The 25,870-nt window shown below is 53.0% G+C and overlaps 1 protein-coding gene across 2 annotated transcripts; it reads left to right on the plus strand.

The window, feature by feature from the left end:
- Positions 1 to 2,811: 2,811 nt before the first annotated feature.
- On the plus strand, positions 2,812 to 23,270 carry TOP1MT (DNA topoisomerase I mitochondrial). 2 transcript variants are annotated; one of them, XM_012813124.2, is made up of 14 exons: positions 2,812 to 2,936; positions 6,501 to 6,613; positions 7,843 to 7,964; positions 11,869 to 11,991; positions 12,991 to 13,178; positions 13,819 to 13,963; positions 14,313 to 14,456; positions 14,616 to 14,801; positions 15,994 to 16,062; positions 16,282 to 16,396; positions 17,638 to 17,765; positions 18,150 to 18,244; positions 22,492 to 22,641; positions 23,071 to 23,270. In XM_012813124.2, the coding sequence occupies exons 1-14, from the start codon at positions 2,812 to 2,814 to the stop codon at positions 23,171 to 23,173; spliced, it is 1,806 nt and encodes a 601-aa protein (XP_012668578.1). In that variant the 3' UTR covers positions 23,174 to 23,270. The 2 variants fall into 2 exon arrangements, with proteins under 2 accessions (XP_012668578.1, XP_012668579.1); XM_012813125.2 differs by lacking the exons at positions 2,812 to 2,936; positions 6,501 to 6,613 and having other exon boundaries at positions 7,876 to 7,964; positions 12,994 to 13,178.
- The last annotated feature ends 2,600 nt before the right edge of the window (positions 23,271 to 25,870 follow it).

Genomic DNA, 25,870 nt, shown 5'->3' on the forward strand with positions numbered 1-25,870 from the left:
CACACACACACACACACACACACACACACACACAAAAAAAAAAACCCAGAAAAGAAAAAAAGGTCAATTGGGATTTGGGTAGGGATTGTATTGACATTTTAGATCAGTTTGGGGAGTATTACTGTCTTAAGCACAGAAGGTCTTCCAGGCCAAGAACACAGGATAGCTTTTCATTTACTTAGGCTGTCTTTAATTTCTTTTCTTTTGCTTTTTTTTAGAGACAGAGTCTCACTTTGTCACCCTCAGTAGAGTGCTGGGGCGTCACAGCTCATAGCAACCTCCAGCTCTTGGGTTTAGGTGATTGTCTTGCCTTAGCCTCCCGAGTAGCTGGGACTACAGGCACACGCCACAACACCCGGCTGTTTTTTTGTTGCAGTTTGGCTGGGGCTGGGTTTGAATCTGACACCCTTGGTATACGGGGCCGGCACCCTACTCACTGAGCCACAGGCGCTACCCGTGTCTTTAATTTCTTTTAGCAACATTGTACAGTATATAAATTTTGTATTTTGTTAAATGTATTGCTTGGGTTTTTTTGATATCATAAACGGAATTGTTTTCTTTTTTTTTTTTTAGAGACAGAGTCTCACTTTATCGCCCTCAATAGAGTGCTGTGACGTCACAGCTCATAGCAACCTCCAGCTCCTGGGCTTAGGTAACTCTTCCTGCCTCAGCATTCAGAGCTGAGATACCCTCCTGAGTAGCTGGGACCACAGGCTCCTGCCGCAAAGCCCGGCCATTCTTTGTTGCAGTTTGGCTGGGGCTGGGCTCGAACCCACCACCCTCAGTATATGGGGCCAGCACCCTACCCACTGAGCTGCAGGTGCTACGCTGTTTTCTTATTGTCATTTTCAGTTTGCTCATTGCTACTGGTTAAAAATACAACTGATGGGGTGGTGCCTGTGGCTCAAAGGGGTAGGGCACCGGCCCCATATGCCAGAGGGGGGGGGTTAAAACCCAGCCCTGGCCAAAAGCTGCAAAAAAAAAAAAAAAATACAACTGATGTTTGCAGTTTGCAAACTCCACTGCAACTCCACTAAATTCATTTACTAGTTTTAAGGTTTTGTAGATTCCTTGGGATTTTCTGTGCATAAGATTGTGCCATCTCCAAGCAAAAATAATTTACTTCTTTCTTTCTGATCTGACGCCTTTTATTTCATTTCCTTGCCTGTTTGCTCTGGCTGGAGCCTCCAGTTCAGTGCCAAGTAGCACTGGTGATGCCTCCGACCCCATCTCGAGGGAAGGCTGTATGTAGCTTTTGCTCCAGCACTGCGCATGAGGCTAGTGGTGGGCTTCTGTGCATGTTGTCTTTTATGTTGGGGAAGTTCTGTTCTATTCTTAGTTTCTTCACTGGGTATTTTGTTTTGTTTTGTTGTCTGTTTATCATGAAAGGGTGTTGGGTTTTGTCAGATGCTGTCTCTGCATGTATTGAGAGATCTTACAGTTGTTGTCCTGACACAATAGATTTTAGCTAAAGCTGGAACATTGAGCTCAGGACCCTGTTGAATGAATGGTGTGTCTGTGCTGGGATTTACTCTTTTTTTGAGACAGAGTCTCACTATGTTGCCCTAGGTAGAGTGCTATGGCATCACAGCTCACAGCACCCTCAAACTCTTGGGCTTAAGTGATCCTCTTGCCTCAGCCTTCTGAATAGCTGGGACTACAGGAGCCTGCCACAATGCCTGGCTATTTTTTGGTTGCAGTTGTTTTTGTTTAGGAGGCTCAGGCTGGGCTCGAACCTGCCAGCCTCAGTGTACGCCTGAGGTACTGGCGCCACCTGGGATTTACTTCTTGGTGTGTAGAAAGGATTGTAAGGAACTGGTAGCAGCATCTGTGTGAGGTGGGCCTTTATGGAGGTCCCATCAGCCTCTGAGCTGCTCATTCCGAAATGTCAGGGCACCTGCAAGGCCGGCTGGTCCTAAGATAGCCCTTCGCCTCTGCTCGTGGCTTGCAGCCTTGAGACTGGTGGAAACTGAGTTGGCTGGTGCCCAGGGAGGGTCGCTGAGGGCTGCAGCTAGGCTCCTTCCTTCCCTGTGTCCACGGCAGCCCGCCAGGCGCCAAAGCGAGAGGAGGATGCCTGTGACCTCACCTATTTCTCGAAGTCCTGGCATCTTCGTTTTACAGCGGACCGAGGCTGCACAGCCACGGATGGTGGCGCTGGCTGGCCTGCTGCCTGCCCAGCGCTGCCGCCAAGCGCTGCTCTAGAGGTTTTGCAGCTTGGCGCTGCTCAGTGGGAACACCGGGCCGGGCCAGCAGTCATCCCGGGTACCGTGAGTGCCGGGAAGGAGGCCGCAAAATGCACGATCTGTGGCGGTCTGGGGGTGAGGGGCTGGTAGCAGTGCTGGTGCTGCGGATCTCCCGGGAGCTGCACTGGCTGGATCGCAGGGGCCTCTGTCGGTTTCTGAAAGTGCTGCGGCTTGGTAGCTGCTGCTGCCCTGAGCCTCAGTGCGCGACCGGGCGAAGGAAGGACCTGCCAGCTGCCCTGCGATTCCAAGAGGGTCTGTGGAGCGAGCAGCGCCAGGATGTCGAGCGATCTGTGGGGCGTCCGGGGCACGCAGCCCTGAGCCGAGTGGCCAGGGGGACAGGATTTGGATCTAGATCCCGGACCCCAGCTCGCAGCTGCCGCAGGACCGGAAGTGGCCCTGCCGCGCACGTTCTTCAGCAGGGCTGGGGCCCAGCGGCGCGGCCCCTGATCCTGCTCCGGGCCCATCGGTACCTCGCCTTGGGGCGGGGCCCTCGGGGTGACACCGGGGGCGGGGCTTGGCCTGGGGCGGGGCCAGCACGCCGGTGTCGTCAGATTCTCGAGGCTGGCAGATGCGCGTGGTGCTGGCCTGGCCCTGGCTCCGGGCAACATGCACTTTGCTCGGAAACGCTCCCCGCCGTCTGGTCTCCCGGGGAGCCCCTCGCCGGCGCAGAACGCAGAAAGACTGCGCAGCTGGGTGAGCCGGGCTCTGAGTACTGGGCTGGGTTAGATCTAGGAAGCGGGTGCCCGGCCCGGTGGGACGGCCTTACATTTCCTAAAAGGCAGTCTGGGTAGCGGAGGTGTAGCTGTGTTCCTGATGACCTGAATCCCTAGAACACTTGCTGCCCGGGGTGTGCAGGCCCGCCCTGACCTCACCAGGTACCCCAACCCCATTTGGGTTACCTTCTGCTTTGTTTTTTAGTTCAGTAAGCTTCATGTCTTCTGTGGCTGTGCCTGGGCCTCAACTCTAGTGTCTGGTTTTGGACTTTATGAAAAGCTTATGTTGCTGTGTGTGGGCCTCTGAGACTCCCACTCTGCTGGAGTCTGCGTCCTCAGTTTCCCAGGTCATCTCCTGGAAAGATCCTGCATGGAAGTGGGCTTACTCTCCCAGTCCTCTCTCTGTGCCATTGTCCAGTTCTGTTTACTGACTGGTACTGTTTATAGAGTGGTGTCTTCCTAGGCTGGCCATCATTCATCTGCGGTCAAGAGCCCCAGCAGTTGCCCTGGCTCTACAGCAGAATTGCCCGGTTTGCCGCTTGGAGCTCAGGACCCAAGAGAGCAGGGCAGGGGAGGGAATCCTGGAACGAGAGAGGTCTGGCCTCATGTAGAGCCGGGCTGGCCTGCAGGCCCTTTTGCTAGCCTGCATCTCTTCATAGCTGTACAGACACATACTTTCCAAAAAGAGCTGTTGAATTGCAGTTGGGTGGGTGTAGATAAGTAGATTTGGAGCAGAATCTCTCTGAAAACTGCCTGCTTCTGGTTGCTGCGCTTAATACCAGGATCTCTAAGGAAGGGGGACATCACCACAATGGGCAGCACTCCACCAGCTACCTGCCTTGGTGGACTTGAGCACAAACCCATCTCTACAGTGCTGCTGGCCAGCAAGTTCTTTTCTTTTTTTTTTTTTTTAAGATAGTCTTACTATGTCGCCCTCGGTAGCATGCTGTGGCATCACAGCTCACAACAACCTCAAACTCTTGGGCTTAAGCCGTTCTCTCGTCTCAGCCTCCAAGTTGTAGGACTATAGGCACTCGCCACAACACCCAGCTATTTTTTTTGCAGTTGTCATTGTTGTTTAGCAGGCCTGGGCTGGATTCGAACCCACCAGCTTCAGTGTATGTGGCTGGCATCATAACCACTGTGCTATGGGTGTGGAACGGGTCAGCAGTTCTTTTTTTTTTTTTTTTTTGAGACAGAGCCTCAAGCTGTCCCCCTGGGTAGAGTGCCGTGGCATTACAGCTCACAGCAACCTCCAACTCCTGGGCTCAAGCAAGTCTCCTGCCTCCGCCTCCCAAGTAGCTGGGACCACAGGCGCCCGCCACAAGGCTCGGCTATTTTTTGGTTGCAGCTGTCATTGTTGTTTGGCAGGTCCGGGCTGGGGATTCGAACCTGCCACCTTAGGTGTACGTGGCTGGCGCCTTAGCCAGTTGAGCTATAGGCGCTGAGCCGGGTCAGCAGTTCTTTAACCTCAACTTCACTGCCCTCATCTGTGAAGAGGGGATGATTGTATGCTTCTCCCTGGAGGCCCTGGAGAAGAACTTGGCAGTCAGGGTTTTGTCAGTCAGTTCAAAGGAGTAGGTGTTTACACACTTTCTCACATCTAAAACTGGAATGCATCTTACTTCGATTCAATGAGAAGTTGGCCAGGTGTGGTGGCACACACCTGGAGTCCCAGCTACCTGGGAGACAGAGGTGGGAGGATTGCTTGAACCCAGGAGTTTGACGCTGCAGTGAGTTGTAATTGCACCACTGCTTTTTAACCTCTGTGAGAGAAACCCAGCCGCTTAAAAAAATATACACTGTCTTAGTTTTGGTTCTTAGTAGCACTGCTATCAGCTCCACCTTAGATATATGAGATAGGGTGGGGATGGGGTGGTTATTGAAGGTCCTAAAACCATGAAGTAGTAAAGGAGATGGGGCAGTTCTCATAATCTACAAAAACGCCCTCCTTCCCTCCCCCCACCCTCCAAGTTTCCAGATTTGGGCAGCTCGGAGTGTCTGCAAAGCAAGGCCTAAGGCCGGCAGTGTCCAAGCCACCACTGCTGTGGCCCCTTCCCATCCCTCACCCTCTGCACACAGCAGCATTCAGTCACCTCAGCCTCTTGGTTCCACCCTAGGGTGTTCTTAAACCCATCCTCTTCTCCCTGGTTATCAGCTCCTCCCACATCCCCTCCCTTCTGACCCTGCTGGGTCCTTCCTCTGCTGAGATAGCCAGAGCCCTTTCAGAAATCTCTGCCTGGCTGCCTACAATCCCTTTAGCCCTTCAGAGATTCTGCTAATCTTAGAACACTCATCCAAGTGACCAGCCCAGAGGTGGGGTGTGGCGCTGCCTGGACTTTGGTTGAATGTGGGGTCTTGGCTCTGGTAAACCTGATGTGGGTCTGGGCAGGCCACTGATTTTCTCGCATCTCTGGGGGTGTGTGCCTACCACCCCCTCTCACCTGGTGGCTCTGACCTCCTACCAAAGCCTCTGTCACTGATGCCATTGCAGTGCTGTCTTGTGTGCTGGCCTTGCTCTTCTTGGAGTTCGGTTGACAGAGCTGAGCCTTAAGGGAAGAGAGCCCTGCCCACACCACTGCCAGCTGAGCCCCATCCTACTTTCTCTTCTGCCAGGCACATCTCAGTATCTGAGTTCAGCCGTGTCCTCAAGACCTAGTGCAGCACTGGTTCAGGGCAGACCCTTGGGAGACCTCTGAGGCCCAGATGGGTGGATGATGAGCATTCACATGGAGAGTTAGCCTCCAGGGCCAGGCTTGCCTGGGAGGGCATGCCCTGGGGAGGAGGGGCCTACCGCCAGAAGATCTGGGGACAGATTGGGACAAGGGAGTGTTGTGCTGGTGCCTGACTGGTGGTGCCCATAGCCACTGAGGAGCCCTTCCCCAGAGCTCCGTGGGGCTCCGAGCCGCACTCTCTGGGGGCCGCAGTCACGTGCCCCCACTTGTGCCATGTCTTGCCTGTCTCCCCTCTAGACTCTGAGCTCTTTCTCCAGCGCACAGCAAGGCCCTGAATTTAGGAAATGAAACAGTCATATGGAGAGGTTCTATGGGACCCTATCGAGATGTTCTGGAGAATTCTAGGCTAGTTCTGAAGGGGCCTGACTGGGGAGAGACCCTAGAGCAGCGGTTTTAAACCTGTGGGTCGCAACCCACAGGAACTGTATTAAAGGGCATGGCATTAGGAAGGTTGAGAACCACTGCCCTAGAGCCTGGGAGAGGAGCATTCCTCCCCCTTTCCCACCAGCTGAGCTCACCTGAATTGTGATGCAGCAGCACACCTGGCCAGTTCAGGTAGGGAGGTGGTGTTCAGTGAACAGGGCCCTGGAACGGGGGTCTGAGCTCAGGTAGGTTTGAATCCTGGCTGACAGTCCTGGCAGGGTGGCCACCTGCCTCTTGCCCAGCTCTTTAAGTGTACCATCTGGCTCCCCTGCCAGGAGCCACTCAGAGGAGCCAGGGCAGGGGAAGCAGGACAGCCTCAGGCCAGAGCCTGGCCCGTGGCATCAACACCTGTGGGAGTGACAGGTTCTGGTCTTGTGTCTTTTTAGGTGGGATGAGAAGAGCACAGGCAGGGTGCAGTGGTCGCAGCTGGAGCACAGGGGCCCGCACTTCACCCCTCCATACGAGCCCCTTCCAGATGAAGTTCGTTTCCTCTATGATGGTGAGGACATGAGGAGCCACCTGCCCTGGGCTGTGGCTTCCCGTCTATCCTTGGGTGGGCTCCCGTGTTGGCACCAGGTACACAGAAGGTGCACTGCCCTCTTGTGGGGCTATGTGGAGGCTGCTCCTCCACCTGAAATTGAAAGCACACAGGGCAGCAGCAGCATGGGGCTCTACTGGCACCCCAGAAACAGCAGGGCGTGCCAGGCTGCTGTGGCACTCTGCTGGGAGGTTGTGCCATCCCCCTGTTCTGCTGTGCTTGGCAGCTCTTGGGAGGCTGAGGCTGTGCAGGTCTGTGTGCAGGGCTGACTCCTGGGCAAGCCCTCTGTTCTCTGTGTGCACTGTGTGCAGTTTACACACGGCCCTCAGCAGTGTGTGTGCAGTTTACACGTGGCACTCAGCACACACACATGAATGGCTGCTTGACCCCAGCTTGTGTTTCTTTTTTTTTTTTTGAGACAGAGTCTCAGGCTGTTGCCTTGGGTAGAGTGCTGTGGCGTCACAGCTCACAGCAACTTCCAACTCTTGGGTTTAAGTGAGTCTCTTGCCTCAGCCTCCCAAGTAGCTGGGACTATAGGTGCCTGCACAACACCTGGATATTTTATTTTTTGGTTGTAGTTGTCATTGTTGTTTGGCAGCTCTGGGCTGGATCCCAACCCACCAGCTCTGGTGTATGTGGCTAGTGCCCTAACTGCTTGAGCTACAAGCACAGAGCCATGAATGGCTTTTAAGCATACATTTGAAAAAGTTTCCTGTGCATGGCTTCTCGCCCTGCCATGAGCATTCTGCCTGCTCAGTCCCCACCCATCTCTTTAAATCGTGCTGATGTACAATGAAGGTAGGAAATGATCATGCAGAGAGGAAAATTTCCAAAAGGTTCCCTACAGACATTGGTGGTTTTCTTCTCTGATGCCTTAATTTTTATTTTGCTTCTGTAATTATGCAGAAATTATTGCCGTGCTTTAAAATTGTACATGTTGTTGCATTTTTATATAATGTGGTAAAATAAATGTGAGGCAGTGTGAATGCCTCTGGCTGAAGCCTGCAGTGCTGCCAGGACCTACTTGTGTGCCCGTGGCCTTCACCTGCATTGATCACCTATAACTTAGAACATGCTTCTGAACTTAAAAGATGCAGACCTGGCTTCCAGCTATTAGCACAGAATAGTGCATAATAGAATCACAGCTGTGTCTGCTGGCTCCCTAAATCAGTGTCTTTTGCTGTCTTCAGGAAAACCTTTGAAATTGAGCCTGGCAGCTGAGGAGGTTGCCACTTTTTATGGAAAAATATTGGATCATGAATATACAACAAAGGAAGTTTTCCAAAATAATTTCTTCAGCGATTGGCAAAAGGTATGTGCCATGGACTAGGCTGGCCAGGCCCTGTAGGCCACGGTGCCATTGTCTGCCCACTCCCACTCCCCTTGGGCAGCCTGTGTATGCTCTAGGTGGCCCTGTGTCTTCTCAGTACAGCCTGGTACTGCTTTGTGTTATATTTTCTACAGATGGGTTTCACTCTGTGGCCCAGGTTGCAGGGCAGTGGCCACTCACAGTTGAGCAATCATAGTCAATCATAGGCTGCTATAGCCTTGAGGTCCAGGCCTCAGGTGATCCTCCCACCTCAGCCTCTGAATGGCTGGGACTGCAGATGCTGCCATGGCCCCTGACTGGTTCCTGCCCGGCCAGGCAAAGCACAAAGCCAGGCTTGCTGTGACCTTGCTCCAGGACATTATATGGGCTCTGGCTCTCAGGAGAAGGTGGGGGAGGAGGCCACAGTGGTCTTCCAGCCCCTAGGAAGACAGATGTTATGTGGGAAGTTCTTTGAAGATAATAGTGCCATGTTAAGGATTTTTTCCTTTCCATTTTTATTTTTATTTTTATTTATTTTTATTTTTTTGAGACAGAGCCTCAAGCTATCCCCCTGGGTAGAGTGCCATGGCATTACAGCTCACAGCAACCTCCAACTCCTGGGCTCAAGTGAGTCTCCTCCCCCCACCTCCCAAGTAGCTGGGACCACAGGCGCCCGCCACAACGCCCGGCTATTTTTTGGTTGCAGCCGTCATTGTTGTTTGGTGGGCCTGGGCTGGGGATTCGAACCCGCCACCTTAGGTGTATGTGGCTGGCGCCTTAGCCGGTTGAGCTATAGGCGCCGAGCCTCCTTTCCATTTTTAAAAGTTGAGTTCCACGTGAGCCTGGAATGCTCTTTGGGTACGGTTCGATTAGCTTTATGTGCATAGATCCGTGTGACACCCCGTGCACCTGCCCAGGGTGTCTCTTGGTGTGAATCCTGCAAGGTTGGGCCTCAGGTGTTTGTTTCAGCAGCAGCTGCCTGGCCGTTGTTGGATATAGTATTTCTGTTGTTTGATTGTACAATTTGTCCTTGTTCCTAATCATGGGCATTAGATTGTTTCCACTTTTTGGCTTTCACGTGTAAAGATGTGGGGAATATTCCCACGTGGGTCAGGGTATAGGCACATGAGTCACCCTTCACTGGACTTAGAGATTGCTGGGTCACAGCTGTGGCTTTGTGAGGGGAGCTTATTGTCCAGCTGTTCTGGTCGGGCCAGCATTAACAGAGACGGGAGGCAGTGTGCACAGTAGGGGGACATAAGCCATGAGTGATGGGCCTGATGGAGGCTGGAGGGACCACAGAGGGACCCGACCCTTCCCAGCTGTTGCGCTGCCTGAACCACCCAGGGAAGGAGGTGGGATTGCCTTTGCAGTCCCTCAGTGAGAGATGGGCTTGGTGGTTGGTTGGCGAGGTCTCATGGTGCCTAAGAGGCTGTGGGACGGTGGCTCTGAGTCTGGATTTTGGCCACAGGGCTGTATAGGTTTTTTGGTGCGGGAAGAGGAGAAAACTGGTCACCGGTAATCCTGCCATCCTCCCCTGGAGTCAGTGTCTCACGTTCCTAGGGCCTGGCTTTCCATGGATGTTAGTTTGGGCATAGTGTGCATATCGTGTTTTTCCCCCACTCACTGTTTTATCATGTTTACTTTTTTTAGTTTTATTTTTTTAGAGACAGAGTCTCACTTTGCCACCCTCAGTAGAGTGTGGTGGCCCGAGCTCACAGCAACCTCCAGCTCTTGGGCTTAGGCGATTCTCTTGCCTCAGCCTCCCAAGTAGCTGGGACTATAGGCGCCCCTACAATGCTCGGCCATTTTTTTTGTTGCAGTTTGGCCTGGGCTGGGTTAGAACCCACCACCCTTGGTATATGGGGCCAGCACCCTACCCACTGAGCCACAGGCGCCGCCCTGTCATATTTATTTTTCCATGTTGCCCATTCATACTTTTTTGCTTTTTTTGACCCCAGGTAAGACTCTGGCTTAGCCATGTTAATCATCATACTCTGCTATGGTTTGACTGTGTCTCCAAAATTCATACTGAAACTTAGTCCACAATGCGGTACTGTGACAGGGGAGAGAGTCCCCCATTGAGGGGCTGGAATGAACTAGCCAGGCCCCCCCCAACCTGGTGAAGACACAAAGACACTGTTAAGGCAGATAGCAGCCCTTTCCAGATATCGCCAAATGCTGGGACCTTGATCTGGGACTTGGTGGCCTGCAGAGCTATGAGAGGTTGATTTTTTTTTTTTTTTTTGAGACAGAGTCTCACCATGTTGCCCTCAGTAGAGTGCTATGGCATCACAGCTCACAGCAATCTCCAATTCTTAGGCTGAAGCGATTCTCTTGCCTCAGCCTCCCAGGTAGCTGGGACTATAGGTGCCCACCACAATACCCGGCTATTTTTTGTTGCAGTTGTTGTTGTTTAGCTGGCCCAGCTGGGTTCTAACCCCCTCCAGCCTCAGTGTATGTGGCTGGTGCTGTAACCATTGTGCTGCAGGCCCCAGGCCAAGAGATGGATTTTTGTTATTGATAAGGGACCTTGTCTGGGTGTTTTGTTAGATAAACACACGTGGACTGAGAAATTTGGTTTATTAATTTCTTACGTTCGACTGAATGAGTTTACCATAGTTTATTTTTTTTTTTATTTTTTTTTTTTTTGAGACAGAGCCTCAAGCTGTTCCCCTGGGCAGAGTGCCGTGGCATTACAGCTCACAGCAACCTCCAACTCCTGGGCTCAAGCGAGTCTCCTGCCTCTGCCTCCCAAGTAGCTGGGACCACAGGCGCCCGCCACAACGCCCGGCCATTTTTTTTTTTGGTTGCAGCCGTCGTTGTTGTTTTGGCGGGTCCGGGCTGGGGATTCGAACCCGCCACCTTAGGTGTACGTGGCTGGCGCCTTAGCCGGTTGAGCTATAGGTGCCGAGCCACCATAGTTTATTTATCACTTTCAGGATTCTCATTTCTCCAAATTGCCCCTAATGTAATTGTCATTATTTGACATTGGACAATCCATTTAGGGTGGAATCTCAAAAGTGGAATTATTGGATCAAAGGTTTCTTCATTTAATTAATTAATTTTTTTGAGACAGAGCCTCAAGCTGTCACCCTGGGTAGACTGCTGTGGCATCACAGCTCACAGCAACCTCCAACTCCTGGGCTCAAGTGAGTCTCCTGCCTCTGCTTCTCTAGTAGCTGGGATTACAGGCGCCCGCCACAACACCTGGCTATTTTTTAGTTGCAGCCCTCATTGTTGTCTGGCGGGTCCAGGCTGGATTCGAACCTGCCAGCTGAGGTGTATGTGGCTGGCAACTTAGCCACTTGAGCCACAGGCACCGAGCCTCATTTTATTATTGAAATACTTTCAGAGAGTGCCCTTAGACACTCCCCCAACCCTACAGTCATGGACCCAGGGCCTGCTGGTGGGAGACAGGCAGGGGCCTATGTTGCTTATGATTGGTCTGTTGTACTTGGAGGGTGGCTAGGACCTGGAGGCCTCACTGGAGAGGGCTGTGGACTCTAGCACCCACTTTGAGAGTGGTGGTTGGGGTGTCCAGGGATCTGTCATTTCTCTGAGAGCAGAGTTCAGGGGATTGCCACACATGGCCTGCGACTCTGCTGGGCTGTGCTGGGGGTGACCATACTGCTCTTTAAGCAACACACATCAATCCTCAGTGCATCCACTCTCCACGTGGCACTTGGGAGGGGGCTGTTCCCAGGTCAGGGCCCCAGCTCACTTCTGCACCTGCCCATCAGGGCCCCATTGGCTTTGGTCAGTGGGGGCCTTGGCACTCTGCCTCGAGCCTGCCCCCTCCTGCAGGTGTTCTGTTGTCCCCGTGGGTAGCCCGCGGTGGAGGGTGCATGACATAGGGGCATGTCAGTGCTCTGCCAGCCGTGAGCAGTCTCTCCAATTTGTGCAGGAAATGACAACAGAAGAGAGGAAAGTCATCACAAGCCTGGACAAGTGTGACTTCACTGAGATCCACAGATACTTTGCGGACAAAGCTGTAGCCCGGAAGGCTCTGCCCAGGGAGGAGAAGCAGGTCAGCTGCCCTGGGCATAATGACCACAGTGGCGGGTGTGTGAGAATGGCCTGGGATAAGGCCAGCCTGGCCCAGTCCTGAGAGAAGTCCCCTCCCCTTACAGAAGCCTCTTCTCACAGGACCTCCCCTTGCCAGGTTCTTTCTCATGAGCGTCCTGGGAAGGTGTGGTCACAATCTAGTGACATGGTATCACGCGGTTCTTGGGCGCTATTGAGTTGATGTGCCTCTCAGCATGTTTAACATGTCGGTCGGCCCACCCACAGCACGTTAAAAATAAGTGCACTGGGCTTGGCACTATAGCTCATAGCTTAGCACCAGCCACATACACTGAAGCTGGCAGGTTTGAGCTCGGCCTGGCCTGCTAAGCAACAATGACAATTGCAACCAAAAAACAGTTGGGCATTGTGGCAGGTGCCTATAATCCCAGCTACTTGGGAGGTTGAGGCAAGAGAATCACTTAAGCCCAAGAGTTGGAGGTTGCTGTGAGCGGTGATGCTACGGCACTCTACCAAGGGTGACATAGTGAGACTGTCTCCAAAAAAAAAAGAAAAAAGAAAGTACACTGTTGGGGATGGTGGGCAAATAATTCACGGTCAGTGATGGCAGCCTGGGAGGCCCATGGGCCAAGGACTTGGGCAGGGAGCTGCCGTCCTGCTCCAAGTATCACAGGCTATGTGCTGTGGTCCCTGGTGCTGACCTCTGGGCCCTCCTAGGGAAGGGTCATCCCTCCTCAGTCAGTGGTTACAGAGGAACACAGGCGTACTCGGAGCCCCTCTTAGCCTTCCTCCCACCCACCTCTGCCTGGCTTTACCTTGAGTGTCTGGTGCAGCTGAGGCTGTGCAGGGCAGTGCTGGCTGTGTTGCCCCCTAGACTCAGAGGGCACTGAAGCCCTGAGGAGTGTGGCCATGTTAGCAAAGGCAGGGCTGAATCTGGCTACCGGGGACTGACCTTTGTGCTTTTCTCTTCCCCATAACATCCATGTACTGTTCTTGAACTCAGAAGCTAAAGGAAGCAGCAGAGAAACTTCAGCAAGAGTTTGGCTACTGTATTTTAGATGGTCACCGAGAAAAGATTGGCAATTTCAAGACAGAGCCACCTGGGTTGTTCCGGGGCCGTGGTGACCACCCCAAGATGGGGATGGTGAAGAAGAGGGTCCTGCCGGAGGATGTGGTCATCAACTGCAGCAGGTGTGGCCAGCTAGGGTGCATTTCGGCCGCCTGGGTGAGGCTGTCTTTGTTCCTTCACTCTCCTGAGAGAGTGAAGCACAGCAAAAAGTGTGGGGCTGGCAACCCCAAGTGCTAGTCCTATGTGATCTGGGAGCAGTGCTCAGCACAGGTGGGGCCCGGGCTATCCATGTAGGGAGGCTGTGACCAGACATCCTACTCACTTTCCGGGGCGGAGATTTTCCCCACCAAGAAAGTTCTCCTGCATGTTTTCTCACATCCCATGTTATCCCAGTAGTGCAGTGGGAGAGGGGAATGCTCAGTCCTGGGTGGTGCCATGTTACTTCAGGCCTGTGTGACCAGAGCGTCCAGGAGCAGCCGCACCAGAGCAACCCCAGGCAGCACTGTGACCTGTTGATCTGAGTTACAGAGTGGACACCTGGCTGGGTGACCAGCTTCCTGGTCTTTCTGTGTGTGTGCAGAAGGCGGGCTGGGTGGCTGCAGTGGTCCAGGCTGCCCAGCACGCCACTCCTGAGGCCAGTCTCCATCAGGAGCCCTGCCCCTGCCATGTGGCCATGTGGGACAGTGGTCCGGAGACACCCCCTTTCTTGTGTTTCAGAGAACAAAGTCTTGAAGTTAGGTTTGGGTCTCTGTTTTGCCACAGAGACTCAAAGATTCCTGAGCCACCGACAGGTCACCAGTGGAAAGAGGTGCGCACTGATAATACTGTCACGTGGCTGGCCTCATGGACAGAGAACGTCCAGAGCTCCATCAAGTACATCACGCTGAACCCAAATTCAAAGCTAAGGGTGAGGATGAGGCTTTAAGGTGTTTTCCCTGCAGGATGCAGTGCTGGGCCTCTGCGGGGGGGGGGAGGGGGGGCTGGAGAGGCCCGGCATCCTGCAGCCTCTAGACTGGCCAGGAGCAACCCACCAGTGTTGAGATCTCGCTGTGCCTAGCGATCATGCATCTTGAAACCAGGAATGTTTGTGCATTCACATGCACGGCAGATTTCACGTGAAGTAGGCTTGGCGTCCCTAGCCTCTGGTCCCACAAGCACAGAGCATAGATTTGTGAGGTGGGGGAGAGGAGTCACAGATTCTCTGTTACTTAACAGAAATATGAAGAGTTTCTTTAATATTTATTTTCTGTATTTAGGGAGAAAAAGATTGGCAAAAGTATGAGACAGCTCGACGCTTGAAAGGGGTTGTGGCTGAGATCCGCTCCCAATACCAGGCAGACTGGAGATCAGGAGGAATGAGGACCCGACAGAGGGCCGTGGCCCTTTACCTCATCGACAAGGTTCGCTGGTTTGCCCATGCCTTTCTCAGCGCTGTTCGTCTGCCGAGGTTCTCCTGGCTGGACAGGTTAGGGGTGGCGCTGGGCTGTGTGGGATGTGTATGTGTGTGCACACAGGTGTTGTGCTGGGTGTGTGCATGTGTCCTGGCTTCCCCCCACCAGCTGGCACTGAGAGCAGGGAGCAGGAAGGAGGAAGGCGAGGTGGCCGACACTGCAGGCTGCTGTTCCCTCCGTGTGCGACATGTCCGGCTGCACCCGGAGGCCGATGGCCACAAGTACGTTGTGGAGTTTGACTTCCTGGGGAAGGACGCAATCCGCTACTACAACCGAGTGCCGGTGGAGGGGCCGGTGAGGACCTGCTGGGTGTTCTCACGGGAGGTGGGGGCTCTACCTGGCCTTAGGGCCTATTTGCCAAGTCTGCAGGGCAAGGCCTGTGGTGCACCCTGTGGCTCTTCAGGGTGCCTGGCTATGGTAGATGCTGGGTGTTAACCCAGACAAGGAGGGGGCTGAACCAGGACCCCCCCAGCATCTCTGACTCACCTGGCAGGCAAGTTCCTGGGGATGCCCTCACAAGGTGCCACATACGGAGTGGTTTAAAACGGCAGACATTTTTTTTTTCCTATATTTTTTGAGACAGAGTCTCACCATGTCACCCTTGTAGAGTGCTGTGGTGTCACAGCTCACAGCAATCTCCAACTCCTGGGCTTAAGCAATTCTCTTGCCTCAGCCTCCAAAGTAGCTAGGATGACAGGCACCCTCCACAACGCCCAGCTATTTTTTGGTTGTAGTTGTCATTCCCTGTGGGAGTCTGCAGGACTGGGCTCACTGGGCCTAATGCCATTGGCAGGTGGGGAATCAAAGTGAGGGTGCAGGGCCTCCCATGGTGGGTCTGTGATGGGGGCCTGGGACTTGTGGTGACCTGGTGAAAGGCTCATGTCGGTGGGTTTGCAGGGTGGCAGGAGCCACATTCTGCCTCCCAAACATATGGGTAGTGAGTGCCTTAGTGGTGAGCGACTGCACGGGCAGCCAGGGTGAGTGAAGTAAAGATGCTGCTGGCCGCCAGGCAGGTAGAGCTGGAGTGCTTAGAGCACCTTCCTCAGGGAATGCTGACTGCAGCTTCCAGGCTGCAATTGTGCAGACACCTCCTCAGGTCCTAATTTAATTCTTCTTGTCCTCAGAAGCTTCTCTCTCTCTCTTTTTTTTTTTTGAGACAGAGCCTCAAGCTGTCCCCCTGGGTAGAGTGCTGTGGCATCACGGCTCACAGCAACCTCTAACTCCTGGGCTCAAGCGAGTCTCCTGCCTCAGCCTCCCAAGGAGCTGGGACCACAGGTACCCGCCACAACACCTGGCCATTTTTTGGTTGCAGCTGTAATTGTTGTTTTGGCGGGTCCGGGCTGGATTCGAACCCGCCACCTTAGGTGTATGTGGCTGGCGCCTTAGCCACTTGAGCCACAGGCACCGAGCCAGAAGCTTCTCTTGCCTTCTGTCTTGCATGCCGTTTCTGCACAGTTCTCTAGGACTAACGTTCTTCCTGTTTCAGGTATATGAGAACCTGCAGCTGTTCATGGACCACAAGGAGCCTGAAGACAAGCTCTTTGACGGACTGACTGTGAGCCTGTGTGCATTCCCACTGGCAGTGGTGGTGGCAGGGCCCAGAGAGGGCAGGAGTGCCGAGTCCGCTCAGCTTGTTCACAGCAAGGCCCAGCTGGCTTTGACTTTCCAGCTAACTCCTCTCCATTGTCTTGTGGGAGGCTGGGAAGGAAGGGAACCAAAGTGATGTTCTCAGTGAAACTGAGCTTACAGGGACCCATTTCCTCCCACCACACAGACGGCCAGCCTCAACAGACATCTTCAGGACCTGATGGACGGGCTGACGGCCAAGGTGTTCCGGACCTACAATGCCTCCATCACTCTTCAGGGGCAGCTGCGGGCACTGACACGTGGTGAGTGCCCCAGGCAGCGTGCCAGGTGCTGGGGAGCATGTCTCGGCACCCGCAGGGCTGCTGGTACGAACCACTTGCTGATGGAGGGGCAGGACCCTGCTCTGGGGAATGTGCGGGGTTGGGTGAGGGAGGTGCTGCTTGTATCAGGGGCTCAGGCCCTGCCCGAGCAGAACAGGGCTCGGCTGTGGATGTGGTGGCCTATAGGACCAGTGTCTTCAGGTGTGCTCCCAGCAGGGCAGCCCTCAACCCTGCTCCTCAGGGTCCAGCAGCCTCATACTTTGCAGCAACTTCTGCCCCTGCTGTCCCACTACTCAGCTCCCCCCTGCCTTGGGCCTCTGGGCCTGTTCCCCAGCCCCTTTCAGCTTTGGGCCCTCTGATCCCAGCCTGGGTGTGGTCTCCCCTCTGCCCACCCGACTGTTGAACAGGAGCTTCCTCCAGGAGGGCTGGTCCGGGTCCTTAATGCATGCTGGCAGCCCTGGATGGGCAGACAACCAGGTTTCGTGTGTGTGTGTGTGTGTGAGTGTGTGTGTGCGCGTGCGCGACTGTGTACTACTGCTGCCCTGGGGACGCTGTCAGGGAGCTGAGATCACATCAGGGCAGGTTCCAGAGCACAGGACTGGGCTGTGGGGATGTGGGGGAGCTTGCTGGCTCCAGGTGGGGGAGTCCCCAGCAGAGAATCCATCTGCAGGAGGCAGGAGAGCCTGGGGATGTGGGGCAAGGTCTGGCCTAGGAGAGAAACTGAAGGTGGGGTGGGGTGTGACTGCCTGTCTGTGACTGGCGGGGGCTGGAGGAGTGTGGAGATGAGGGGCCCCTGGACAGGTGATGGGGCAGGGGGTAAGTTCTCTGAGCTTCAGTTTCCTGTTTGGAAAATGGAAATGATGGTCCCTTAAGGGACAGTGTTACGTGAAACCAGGTGTCATGTGAAACATGGTTTCCTGGTCAGGGCCCTGTGTATTATCACCAGGACTCGTGACCAGACTGCTGGGCACAGATGGCTGGGGGAGCATGGGGATGCCCTGAGGACATTGTTTGGCTCCTGGGCACTTTCCCTGCCCTGAGACAGTGCTACTGTGATTGGACTGGGCTGGTCCCTGGCCTGGGGGGCTACCTTGGATAGGGCCTCCACCTCAGCCACCCTCCTAGAAAGGTCCTGTGCCAGTGGAAGGGGCTCCAACTTGTGACACACTGAGAAAGGCGGGCTCAGAGAGAGTGTGTGTGACAGCTGTCACGTCTTTGCTCAGCTGAAGATAGTGTAGCAGCAAAGATCTTATCTTACAACCGTGCCAACCGTGCCGTGGCCATTCTCTGCAACCATCAGCGAGCAGCTCCTAAGACCTTTGAGAAGTCGATGCAGAATCTGCAAACAAAGGTGTGTGGCTCACAGCAGAGCCCCGCACAGCTCCTGCCTGGCCCAGCTCGCCACCCCCAACCCCCTATACTCCCATGAGTCCAGACAAACCCGTAGGTGGGTGAGGAGGATTCTTTAGAGACAGAGGTGCTCCCTGGAGGCTGGTGGGAGGTGAGGCAGGCTGCCTCGGGCCAGGTCCCTGGCAGGCGGTGGAGTCTCCTGGAGGGACATGGCCCCTGTGTTCTAGTCCAGGAAGGATGTCAGCAGAGCGGGGGGCCCTCAGGGCGCTGGACCTATTATCTGTGGCTAGAGCAGGCTGTACCTTTGGGGTCTAGAGGCCTCTTGGCTTCACCATGTGGGGGGTGGGGACAGAAGCAGCCTTGACTGAGCTTCCTTCCTTTGCAGATCAAGGTAAAGAAGGAGCAGGTGGCTGAGGCCATGGTGGAGCTGAGGAGGGCGAAGGCTGACTCGGAAATCAAAGGGGATGGCAAGTCCAGGAGGTGAGTGTGGTAGCTCTTAATCATGTGTCTCCTGGGGGCTAGCCTGTCCAAGCCTGTATGGTTAGCCTTGGACTTCAGCTTTCCTTTGGCCAATTTTGTTTACTTTTTTGATTATTCCATTGCAATTTATGAAAATATTAACTATAGAACTTGTGGAAAATTGTGAGATGGGGAGCCAGGTAAGGAGACACCCCTGCAACGATGGAGGGCAGCATGGCACAGGGCTCACGAGCTGCCGTGGTGTCACAGCTCACAGCAACCTCAAACTTCTGGGCTGAAATGATTCTCTTGCCTCAGCCTCCCAAGTAGCTGGGACTATAGGCACCCACCACAAAGCCTGGCTATTTTTTTGTTGCAGTTGTTATTGTTATTTAGCTGGTCCAGGCTGGGTTTGAACCACCAGCCCTGGTGTATGTGGCCAGTGCCCTAACCACTGGGCTACAAGTGCTGAGCCTCATTGACCCACTTCCTTGTCTCTTACTCATCTGCTCAGGGCCTTTCATAGAAGTGGGTGCTGGTATTGGCCTTTTGTGTCTGGCTTCTCTCGCACAGTAGGAGGCTTCCAGGCTCACTTAACGTCCAGCATCTCTCAGAAGTTCATTCCTTTTCATTGTACCGATGGCCCATGCTTGTGTACCCTGTCATCCCTCCGTGGATACTCTGGTTGTTTGCACCTTTTGGCCGCACTGAGTCGTGCCACTATCCACATGAGTGTGCCTGTGTTTCCCTTTGGTATCTTCAGGGAAGGAATGCTGGGTCACTTGGTGACTCTAGGCTCAGTCTGATCCCTACGCTCCGCCCACACCATCGCCCCACCCACCCTCATCGCCCCACCCACCCTCGTCGCCCCACCCACCCTCATCGCCCCACCCACCCTCGTCGTCCTGCCCTTCAGCCTGACCGGTAAAGGGCATCTCATCGAGCTTGTGGCTTGCATCTCCCTGATGGTTGAGGACTAATGATGTTTTGCACCATTCTGGGTGCTTATTGGCCATCTGCATGTCTTTGGAGAAACACCTGCTCCTGCCCTTTGTCAGTTTTTGGCTGGGTTGTCTGTCTTTATTGTTGAGCTGTGAGCACTCCTTATTCTGGATACAAGTCCCTTATCGAATATATGATTTGCAAATATTTTTTCCCATTCTTTTGGTTGTCCTTAGTTTCTTGGTGGTGTCCTTTGAAGCACACATTTTTAAAATTTCGATTAGTCAAGATTTTTTGTCAGTTCTTTTGTTGTTATGTCTATCTAAGAAGGCTTTGCCTAACCCAAGGTCATGGAGATAGATTCTAAGTTCCCTTCTGAGAGGTTTATTGTTTTGGCTCTTATATTTCATTTTTAGTTAATTTTTTTTTTTTTTGAGACATAGTCTCACTATGTTGCCCTCAGTAGAGTGCTGTGGTTTCACTGCTCACAACAACCTCAAACTCTTGGGCTTAAGCGATTCTCTTGCCTCAGCATCCCAAGTAGGTGGGACTACAGGCACTTGCCACAATGCCCAGCTACTTTTTGTTGTTATTGTTGTAATTGTCATTGCTGTTTTAGCAGGCCTGGGCCAGGCTCGAACTCATCAGCCTTGGTGTACATGGCCAGCACCCTACTCACTGAGCTATTGAGTTGATTCTTGCTGAGCCTTGAGTTAATTTTTGTGTGTGGTTGGAGGGAATGATCTGACATCATTCTCAGCATGTGGCTGACCAGATGTCTCAGGAAGTGTGAGCTCTCCGATTTTATTTTTCTCTTTAAAGATTGTTTTGGGGCTGGGCACAGTGGCTCATGCCTATAATCCTAGCACCCTGAGAGGCTGAGGTGGGTGGATTGCCTGAGCTCAGGAGTTTTAGACTAGCTGGAGTAAACTGAGACCCCATCTCTACTAAAAATAGGTATCATTGCAAGTGTCTGTCCTCCCAGCTACTCCAGAAGCTGAGGTGGGAGGATGGCTTTAGTCTAGGAGAGTTTGGCTACTGTGAGCTAGACTGACGCCACTGCACTCCAGCCTGGGGCAACAGAGTCAGACTCTATCTCAAAAAAAATTTGTTTTGGCTACTTGGGATCCTTTGAAATTCCAGATGAATTTTAGGATCAGTTTGTTAATTTCTGCAAAGAAGCCAGCTGGGATTCTGATGGTGATTGCACTGAGTCTATGATCACATTGCCATATTTATGATGCTGAGTCTGTAAACAATCTTTCTATAACTTAGGTTGTCTTTAATTTCTTGGAACAAAGTTTTGTAGTTTTTATAGTAAAATTTTGCCCATTTGGGGTTGAATTTATTCTTAAGTATTTTATTTTTTTTTTTTGAGACAGAGCCTCAAGCTGTCCCCCTGGGTAGAGTGCCGTGGCATTACAGCTCACAGCAACCTCCAACTCCTGGGCTCAAGCAAGTCTCCTGCCTCCGCCTCCCAAGTAGCTGGGACCACAGGTGCCCGCCACAACGCCCGGCTATTTTTTGGTTGCAGCCGTCATTGTTGTTTGGTGGGCCCGGGCTGGGGATTCAAACCCGCCACCTTAGGTGTACGTGGCTGGCGCCTTAGCCAGTTGAGCTATAGGCGCCGAGCCAGTATTTTATTTTTTTGAGGCAAGTTCTCACTCTTTTGCCTGGGCTTGGAGTGCAGGGGTGTCATGGCTCACAGCAACCTCAAGCTCCTGGACTCCAGCAACCCTCCTGCCTTAGCCTCCTGAGTAGCTGAGACTACAGGACTCTCTATCACCCACTGCTAGTTTTTAAAATTGTTTTTAGAGACAGGGTCTTGCTCTTGCTCAGGCTGGTCTCAAGCTCCTGAGCTCAAGCAATCCACCTGCCTCGGCCTCCCAGAGTGCTGGGAGACCTCACAGGCATGGCCGCTGTGCTAGGCCGCTATTTCTTCTTGAGTCAGTTTTGTAGTTCAGTAGTTTGTGTCTTTCTAGGAACTCACCCATTTCAGGACACTAGGCCCTTTAATTTACTGGTGTGTAGTTAATTGTTCATAGCATTCCTGAGATGCTCCTTCTTTCTCTCCTGATTGCTGTGGGTAAAATTCTCTCTTCCTGATACATGTACTGAGGTGCAGAGGGATTTTTTGTTTTTGTTTTTTTTTTTTTGAGACAGTCTCACTATGTCACCCTGGGTAGAGTGCTGTGGCATCACAGCTCACAGCAACCTTAAACTCTTGAGCTTAAGCGATTCTCTTGCCTCAGTCTCCCAAGTAGCTGGGACTACAGGCGCCCTCCACAATGCCTGGCTATTAGGTTGTAGTTGTCAGTGTTATTTGGCAGGCCCAGGCTGGGGTTGAACCTGCCAGCTCGGGTCTGTCTATCTGGCGGCCTAGCTGCTGAGCTATCGGCCATGAGCCTCAGAGGGATGTTTTTAACAGTGGTGAGAGAGTGAGAAAGGTGTCAAGCAATTTAGATAAAGGGTATTCAGTGGAAAATAAGGCTGTCCCCACCCTGATCTCCAGTTCCCCTGAGGTAGCCACCGTGAAGTATCTTGCATGTCCTCCAGAAATGCTTCGCTGCACCTACAGGCCCACGCTCCTCTCTTTCCCTGTCCCAGTGGTTGGCAGGGACAGGCAGCTCAGCCTTGGCCACTGTCTTCTGTCTGTGCCTGGGAATGTAGCTGACACCCTTATACCTTTGGAGGGTGTCACTTCCCACGGCCTCTGTTTCAGACCCCTTTCCTGGCAGCATTTCCTCATGCGCATGTGTCTTTGCACACATGCTCAAGTATATTTGTAGCAAAATTCCTGGAAGAAGGATTGGGGTGAAGGTCATGTACATTGGTGATGTCATGGCTGTGGCTGGGTGAGATACAGATGAGACAAGGACCTCTGCCTCTTTAAATTTGCTTTTCTTTAAGAAGGTAGAAGGAGGGGTCTTCCTAGATGCCAACAAGCATTTGTTTATTTTCACGTCCTTTGGCCCTTGTTCCATGTGGTTATCAGCCTTTGTCATTTCCAGAACGTTTTTGGACCTTGTGCCTTTCTGTGTGTGATGCCAGGCCTGGGTGGGTCACCTCCCCTGCCACCAAGAGCCTCTGGCTCAGGCAGTGCCTGATCTGGCTCCTGGGGCAGGGTCGGGGGTGGGCTGCTTCCCCAGTTCTGACCCTGGATCCCTATTGCTGTCCTCATGTCCTGCAGTGATGACTGGAGGTGGGGGCAGGGTGGCATCCCAGGGGGTGGCAGCGGGGGCAGGGCGGGTGCGAGTCTCCCAGGGGCTTGCCCTTTGCCCTCCCACCATGGTGTGGGGACCAGAGGCCTTGTCTTGTTTTGCCAGTGTTCTAGAAAAGAAGAGGCGGTCTCTGGAGAAGCTGCAGGAGCAGCTGGCAAGGCTGAGTGCACAGGCCACGGCCAGGGAGGAGAACAAGCAGGTGGCCTTGGGAACGTCCAAGCTCAACTACCTGGACCCCAGAATCAGCATCGCCTGGTGCGTGGCTGCCATTATGGTTCTCACCCATAGCCCAATAGGGGCCGCAGTACAGTCTCGCCGGAACCCCGTGTCCCGTGTGGCCTCAGTACTCAGCACATGTCCTTCTCATGACAGGGCTGAGTCCTGTTCATCTCTCCTCCCTTCCCTAAGCTTTGGGATGGAGAAGGTGAGGCTGGGGCAGGACCCACAGCCTAGGACATAGTGCTCACCCCCCACCTGGAGTTGAGAGTAGCCAGGTCTGCACCCCAAGGGCCCCACTCAGCCGACACCTAGGTACCAGCTACAGTCTCTGATGCCTCCCCAATACCCTGGGGTTCCTGGAGGAGCCAGCTGGGGTCGCACCTTTAGCCTCTGCTCTCTTCTGAGCACCTGGGTCTTTGAGGGGGTGAGCTGCTGGCCTGCAGGCTGATGCTATCCTCTCCTCAGGTGTAAGAGGTTCGGGGTGCCCATAGAGAAGATCTACAACAAAACCCAGAGGGAGAAGTTTGCCTGGGCGTTCAACATGGCTGGCGAAGACTTTGAATTCTAACGGCGCTGTCTCCATTGAAACTTCTGTGGGTTTTTCACTATTAAAACAATCTTTGGGCTCAGCGCCTATGGCGCAAGCGGCTAAGGTGCTGGCCAAATACACCTGAGCTGACAGGTTTGAATCCAGCCTGACCTGCCAAACAACAATGACGGCTACAACAAAAAATAGCTGGGCATTGTGGTGGGTGCGTGTAGTTCCAGCTACTTGGAAGGCTGAGGCAAGAGAATAGCTTAAGCCCAAGAGTTTGAGGTTGCTGTGACCTGTGAGGCCGCGGCACTCTGCTGAGGGCAACAAAATGAGACTCTGTCTCCAAAAAAAAAAAAAAAAAAAAAAAACCCAAAACCAAAAAACAATATTGGAGATTTTGTAGGCTGAGATATTTTGCAGAGGTGTTAATTGTGTCATTGTGTAAAGCCATCCTTGACATCTGCTTTGTGGGTTGAGGCCTTGCTCACCCCCAGCACTGTCCCCTGAGCACTCACACCTCATTAGTGTCTCAGCCTGGAAAGAGAGGTCATTTTCCACGTGGTCTCAGGATGGGCCCATGGGACAGGATGATCCCACATCTGCTCACAGGTCACCTGCCTCCTCTCAGCAAGGCCACAGGTGCTGCCATGGCACTAAACCCAGCGGCCACATCTCAGTTGCCATCCCACCCAAGCATTCCACAGCTCTCAGCAACTTCTGCACAGTCCTCCTGCCTCAGTGGCTGGACCTCTTGCTTAGCTGCCTCTCTGACATCTGCTTACTGCTCTCCAGCGCTCCTCCACCTCCCCATGTAAGCCCCTAGTCACCTCAGGGGACACAGTGCCTTGGACATTGTATCCCCCTGGACTCAGTGGCTACTAAGGTAGCCCCCACCTGGCTGACAGGCTGGGGTGCTGCTGCCCCGTGGGACTCAGGCAGCAGGCCTAGCCCCTCCCGTGAACCTGTGTGGCAGTAACTGCACAACTTCGGGGCCCTGGGGCTGTCAGCCCTACCTGTACCACGGCCTGCAGAAGCCTCCAGGACATCAGCTGCCCACAGGTGTGTGCCCGGCCTATGGCATCTCAGCTGCACCACCCCCACCCCCCCGCCCCAGGGACCAGTGTGTGCCTGGCCCATATCATGTCAGAGTCTATCCTCTCAGGACAGGGGGATGGGCCATCCCTCACTGTACAGAGGAGGACACACATGAAGGATTACACACCCACAAATTAAACCCAGGCGTTCCCAGCGAAGTTGGTACTTTTCTTCTCCAGGTGGGGGTGTGGAGAATGGAGCGCCCCAGAGAGAGGCTAGGATTCCTGCCCCTGAGGCTGATCCCCTCACCAGGACCTGTGTGCCAGTGGTGTCTGAATTCACCAAGGAGCAGCTGCCAGCTTTACTTGCCCAGGATTCCAGCCTGCTTAGTGTAGCCTCCCAAGTCCATTCTCCTGCATAGATACCCCTCCATGACGTGAAGCTGTAACCTGAATCAGCTACTCCCTCTCACACAGGATAACTTAACTTCTTTGAGCCAGTTCTCTCTGGGTTGATACAGTCTATACAGATAGTCACAAACTATCTGAATAAAAGCCTAAAACAAGGCCAGGTTCAGTGGCTCACACCTGTAGTCCAGGCACAGGTGGGAGGCTGAGGCAGGAGGATCACGTGAGCCGGGTATTTGAGTGAGCTATGATGATGCCACTGCACTCCAGCCTGGGCCACAAGGCAATTCCTATCTCTAAAAAAAAAAAAAAGAAGATACACAAATTACAAACTACAGATAGAGTTACTGAATCTCAGAAAAAAATTAGGTAAATATGCTATCAACAGGGGAAATGAGACTAGGAACAACTGTATTTGCTGACATGGAGCAAATGGTTAAAAATGCTATGAACTCAGATTCTCCTAGGGCTAAATATACACTTACCCTTGGTCCAGCAAGCCCGATCTTACTGCTTGCCCAAGAAGGACAAAAGGATAGAAGCAGATTTAGTCATAGGCACCCAAGCTGGGAACAAATATGAAATCAGCACATTATACCCCATAAATGCATTAATGTATAGGTGACCTATGTGTTTATGATTTAATAAAAATTAATTAAATTAAAACATTAATAAATGCCCTTTAACAGTAGACTGGATAAATAAAACGTGAATGTTCAGGTAGTAGAGTACCACAGTGGAGTGCTGCAGGGGGTGCCTCAGTTTTTCTATTTTTTTTTCCATTTTTTTAGTAGACGGGGGTCTCACTTTTGCTCAGGCTGGTCTCAAACTTGTGAGCTCAAGCAATCTACTTGCCTCAGCCTCGCAGAGTGCTAGGATTACAGGTGAGAGCCACTGCACCTGGCCAGTCTCTTGGCTTAAAGTAACAATGAAACAGCATTCCTAACCATTCTTAAGTGTGAATGACCAGTTATTCTGATCTTGCTTGAGCTTATTCTTATGGTTATAGTCTGTTGGTACATTTGCTTGGCATTACTCTGGTCTTTCATCTTCCAGGAAAGTATCTTTTAAAAAAATCTACAGCCTGGGCGGCACCTGTGGCTCAGTGAGCAGAGGGCCGACCCCATATACCGAGGGTGGCAGGTTCAAACCCAGCCCCAGCCAAACTGCAACAAGAAAATAGCTGGGAGTTGTGGCGGGCGCCTGTAGTCACAGCTACTCGGGAGGCTGAGGCAAGAGAATTGCCTAAGCCCAAGAGCTGGAGGTTACTGTGAGCTCTAATGCCATG

Source organism: Otolemur garnettii, unplaced genomic scaffold (assembly GCF_000181295.1).
Source record: "Otolemur garnettii isolate 467f Iridium unplaced genomic scaffold, OtoGar3 scaffold00245, whole genome shotgun sequence".
Taxonomy (NCBI): Eukaryota; Metazoa; Chordata; class Mammalia; order Primates; family Galagidae; genus Otolemur; species Otolemur garnettii.